Below are 5786 nucleotides of genomic sequence, written 5' to 3' on the forward strand. Positions count from 1 at the left end.
TACATTCTGGTATGCTTTCCTGAGTTAACTCTGATATCTAATGACATTTCTGGAAAATGCACCATGCTTAATCTAAATTACAGCAAAGTGCTTGAAGCACCACAGATTTGTAGATTTTTCTAACAGTAAAATATGCCTGTTTAAAATGAATGAGCCAGCTGAAAGTGCATTCATAAATAAAACCTATGATTTTTTCCAGCATTATTGAATGGTTAAACAAATAATTCATCAAAGACATTTGGTGAGTGATTGCGTTCACGTTCCACTATTTATAAAACACTTTTAGCCTTTAATAATATTTCTTTAACACCTAACACCATCTAAATAGAATTTCAGCTTTATGATAGGAAGATAAACACTTGATACAAGGAAACTCATAATTTTGTGGAATTTTAAGATTAGAAGATAAGACTAAGAGTACAGGTCACAGCTGTCCTATGCAATTTCATCTGTCAATCTAATACATAAACTGAGAAACTTCACCTCAGATTTTAAACACAAAGTTGTTTTCCCTTAACTCATCAGCATTGCAGCTTCTGTACCCCTTGATAAAAGCAGAATCCTTACAGAATTTAAAACTTCTCTTTAAACTTTATTTTTTCCATTTTAATGGCTGAACCTACACTGATCTTAAATCAATAGTAACATCCAGATACTTCTGTTCAACTCTGCTGCAACTGAAATGGGGAAGTAAAGAATAAGAAGCAGAGCAGTTCCATTGCACTGTTAAAGGATTCTCAGAAAACAAGAGGCCTGAAGAGAGGAACCAAGCTAGAAATCCACAGCCACCCCTGCTTAGAAGATGCAGACTTTTACAGCTCATGGTGACTAAAGACAGCATTATTTTTGACTGTTCTCTTCCTGATAAGTTTACCTTAAAAAAAAACCCAGCCCACACTATTGATAACTTTTTGTATTTTTATGCTTCAAATCTGACTTTTCTCCCTCATTCCCCTACCATTAAGTACACCATGAAAGAAACTAAATTTAATACTTAGCTTGAGGGACAGCTCAAGAGAGAACTCCTTTTTTTTCCCTCTCTAATAGCAAATAAGCTGTCACTGTAGTAGGAGTGTTGCACTCTCTTATAAAGAGCTTATGTGTCTCCAACTGAGCACTGATGGCACAGGGGCCACTCTCCAGGAGTCATTAATATACAACATCATCTGCAGAAAGAAGAAATCTTCTTTTTGATAAAACAGAAAAAAGACATCCATGACCTCATGAAAGCACTGGGACGATGCTCTCTTTCCAACAGCTCTGTTTTTTCAAGTGGAAAACCACTTTGTTCTTTTCCCCTTTAAGTTCTCTGGCTTTGACACAATGTTATCAGAAATAGATTACAAAATTCTAATGCCAGCAGAAGACAAAACCAAAACGTAGAAGAAATTGCACAAGCCTGTTGCACAGAAACAGCATTGGTATTTCATGCCAAGTCTTGTAAAAAAATGGTTTTAACATAGGGAACTGAACTCCTGTGCCCCAGGGGAATTTTCTCTGCTATTTGTAATCTTTTAGCAAAACTCAGCTACTGCTATTTATAATTATCTCAATGGTGGGGTTATGAAAATCATCTATGGAAGTGTCCTTAAGCCAAGAATCCTAAATCCACACTGTCAATACCAGCTGAGGTTCAGGCCTCAGACAGCTTTTGAGGTATGGCAGCAGCAGCTCCTGACAAGACAAAAATAGCCCAACAAAGCCCCAAATACCAAAGTCCTGCAGGAGCTGAGCTCAACACGTGAAGCTTTTCGTCTGCCTGGAGTCAAGGCCAGAACTCTCTGATAACAGAGCAGGAGGAATTGTTTTGTTCTAATGGCCCAAGAGTGTGCTCCAGCACACGGGATTAATGTGGGGACACACCTCAGAGCCATCATCAGTGCACTGATTAATTCCCCATCAATTAGCCCCATCTATTAAAAAACCCAAAGTGCTGACCACAGCAGAGGTGAAGGATACACTTACTCTTTCCAAAAGGAAAACAGGCAGTCTGTGGCTTAAAGAGATACTCTAAAATTGCTTGAAAATTCCATCCCCGTAAAGGCAGTCGCAGCTGCTCTATTTGAAGTATTTTACAACAAGAATTCTCTCACCTTTCTCCTGGTTTTTTATCATTACTCCTCATGCATGAATATCTGGGTAAATAAGGGTAATTCAATTGTTGTGTCCCTTTTCAAATTTTCATCTTACCTGTTTTCCTGAAACTGAATTACCAGAAATGCACCTGAAAATTGGAAGAGCAGAATGAAAATATAGCTCAGATTCAATTTTTCCTAGTCCTCAAAATTACTGAACAAGTGATAGGTGCCTCACTATAAAGAATGATGCTGATGTTTAAAGTGAATAGTTTAAGAATACTTGGTCAGCTACTTAACCTCAGACGCAGCATTTCAAGGTACACATTTGCAAGATATACATGAAAACTTATACCTCTCATGTGCATTTAAATAGAATTATTTTAGATGCTTAATCAAACCAGATTTTTCTAGGTCCTTCCCCTAAGGGACTCAACCAAAATGTCCCTTTGTTTCTATTTATTACTGATTTCCACATACTTTCCAAAGTATAATGGCATATGTAATAATTTACTATGTGCTCTTCAGAGAAAAGGGTCCTGAAGGCTGATAATTTACAGATACTGTAAAGAATCTGGGGATTAAACTGTAATTCAGGTCTACAGAAGTGTTGGGGAAACTACTGCTTTATTTTAGTCAAGCTCACAATTCCCTGTTTTGCTGGAGTAACAGCTAAAAATGTAGACTAGTAGCAAATTCAACTGCTTTTAATTTAATTTAAATTCTTTTAAAACTAATAGCTGGATGTGTTTATAAATACTGTTATGAATCAGAAGATAAATTCATCTCTGAACTGATTCTGAAAGTTAATTTTCATTATATTTAACTTCTATTTCTCATGCTATAAAGGGAATTTCAGTCTGGAACAAAGCCAGCTAGTTGGACTGCAGTTAAAATGCTGACACATGACTGTAGCAGACCTCAACCACTGCACTTCAGCTTCCACACCACATTCAGATTTTTCCAACTGGTTTGGAGAATTCAAAGATAATGGCTGGTACACAGCTCACATCTTCTCCAAGGTTAAGAAACTGCAAAACTAACAAAATGCTTTCAACAGAGAAATATATAGATCTGTTGGGGCAGAAAAAAGTGACAATACAGGCAACAAAACACCTAAATGTAGTAATTTTTTGGACTCCAGAACTCATGCATACCAATATTCACTAAGATGATAAAGACACTTTGTCTGATTTAATGACCTTCCTGAAGAATTAGGCTGCAGACACCTCAGATGGATTCATGTTCAATAAGCACGTAATTCTGATCAAAAGATAAGAAAAAATTTGTTCCCAGGACTCCCAACAATTAAAAAATCACCACATAAAGACAGTGCACCCACCCAGCAGCAGTTCTCCCTGAAACCTCACAGGCAGAAAGTGTTCTGATAAATTTTTTTGTAAACATCAATATTACTGTTCTTCCAAATTACTACAAATTTAATCTTTGCCTTGCTCAGATTTTAGTGTTCATGCTCATAAAAATCTGACTCTCACTAGAGCTGGAGTTTGTATCTGCCTCTCACTCAAAAAGGTTGGTTTGGAGTCACAAGTTAAACTCGATCTTTGACCTTTTCCTTCTGCCTCGTGTGTTTGGAGCCAGAGGAAGTGCAATGATAACCATGTCTACTGAAACAATCTTTAAGTCAGTTCATCTTAAAAACACAGAAAAGACCTTCCTCTAACCTCTAGCAGAGCACACCATACCACACCAGCAGATCACTTCTCAGTAAGAACTCACTGCTTCAAATGACTGGCAAAAGTCATGAAATTCAACAAGCAATGCTAAAACAAAGAAGTACCTGGTATTATTCACATCAATGTGAGATATCAACAATTATTTATTAAAATAAGTTATTTCAATGATTTAAAACCATTTCTATAAGAATATAACAATTTAACAATTGTTAACTTCAAAAATGTATAAATGTTTTCCCTCCTGGATTAAAAAAATTAGCACACACATTCAAACCTACTCAAACAGCTGCAACTGTGATAAAGTTGCTACAGAGTCTGCCCCAAGGAAGAACTGAGAGGTGAGGTCTTGGAGATAAAACACAGAATGCAAAACCAAGAGAAGAGTTAGAAAATAGCCTTGCCCACCACTTGCAAGTCAGCAGAAGAGTCACTGCAGTATTTTCATTCTGCACACAGTGTAACATCATATTCTGGGGAAAAGTTTTACTGTAAAACAAAATGCATTTGCATAAATACTGATGGAGTGCCTCATAACCCCTGACATGCATGAGTGGAGAATGTGCACAGCACTTTTCAAAGGACTACAAAATGAGCTAATTCTTAAATATTTGCACAAGAGCAGTGTGAGGGACTCACTCCTGTGTCCATCACACAGTGGCTGTGCTGTGCCAGGAATACAAACACCAGTGGAGGAAGCGGGGACAAATGCACAGTTTGGTTGGGTCTGCTCTAGAACTGAGCTTAAAAAGAATTCGGACAGGTAGAACAATCCACACCTGGATAGTGGAGATAAAACCAGCTCTATACAGCAGTCTAGGTTTCAGCTCCACTTCCCAAATCCACAGTTGATGTGATCACTTTTTTCTTTCTTTGAGCAGGGTTTACACCCATCTAATCCTTGAACAGGTCAATCACAGCTGGGTCCTGAAGAGATTTCAGTAAGGAGGATGAAAAGCAGAGAATTGCATTTAACTTCTCTCTGTTTTCAGTTGGGTGATTAGGAATTAATTTCTCTATAATAAAAAATTTACAGAAGCCACCCCATTGTGGGATACACTATTATAACACTTTCATCTCTGAGACAAGACTCTCTTTACAGAATAGCTAAAACCTCAAGGGGGTTCCTCAAACCATCATCTGTGAATGCACAATGGCATCAATTAAGCACCTCTTGAAACAACAGAATTCACAGTGTGGGGAGCAAGAGAAATTGAAAATTGCTGAGGCAGCTGCATCAGGCCATGAATCCCAAATCTGTGCAAGTCCTCTGTGATCAGAAGTACAGCTCTGTGGAAGCAGCATTTTATGCCTCAGGCAGTCACTGCGAAAACTGAACTCCTCTGCACACATTTGAACACTGAAATGGGGAATATGGATAGCAAAACTCATCCCATGTAGAGATACAACAACCAGGAATTTGATGGCAACAATACAGCACTAGCACAAAGGACCAACACATACACAAATGATGACAACTGCTGTTAAATATTCCATCAAAGGCCTTTACTTCTGCTCTGGCAGGAAAATACACTTGCTAATCTAACAAGTATTCTCATCTGCAGCTTCATGTTCTTGATTTGATTAAAGGCACCAGAAGGATGTACCTCTATATTTGTGCACACTATCATTCTTGGATTAGTTACATTTTGGGAAAACAGTCTACATTTACAGAACACTATCATTTGACTATCGTCTGTGTAGGATTGCAAGATTAAAAATTGACAGTTCATTTAAAAATTCATTTCTAAGCACATTAGCAGCTGAAAGGATTTGCAGAAATGATACTGTACAAAAGTAAGTGCTCCTCGGAATTTTAAATACCTTCCCTTTCTGCAAACAAACAGATATCTCTTACTGCATGTCTTAAAACTTTTCCTTCCAGTGCCTCGAGGCTCTGAACAGAAGTTCACAGGGGCTATGAATAGAGGTTCACACATTGCTCCTTTCTTGAACCTTTAAAGAGAGTTCAACAAGAAAAACACAACTACAGTAACAGAGGGTATTTGCTTTCAAC

At 37.7% G+C, this 5786-nt stretch overlaps 1 protein-coding gene across 1 annotated transcript in view; it reads right to left on the reverse strand.

Annotated features, from left to right (window-relative positions):
* Window positions 1-5701: 5701 nt before the first annotated feature.
* Window positions 5702-5786, reverse strand: part of PLCG2 (phospholipase C gamma 2) — a 60087-nt gene continuing 60002 nt past the window's right edge. Inside the window, exon 34 of the mRNA XM_031063410.1 lies at window positions 5702-5725. Within this exon, the coding sequence (XP_030919270.1) occupies window positions 5702-5725 (24 nt within the window). The remainder of the gene's footprint in view (window positions 5726-5786) is intronic.

Source organism: Geospiza fortis, unplaced genomic scaffold (assembly GCF_000277835.1).
Source record: "Geospiza fortis unplaced genomic scaffold, GeoFor_1.0 scaffold1081, whole genome shotgun sequence".
In the NCBI taxonomy this organism is placed as follows: Eukaryota; Metazoa; Chordata; class Aves; order Passeriformes; family Thraupidae; genus Geospiza; species Geospiza fortis.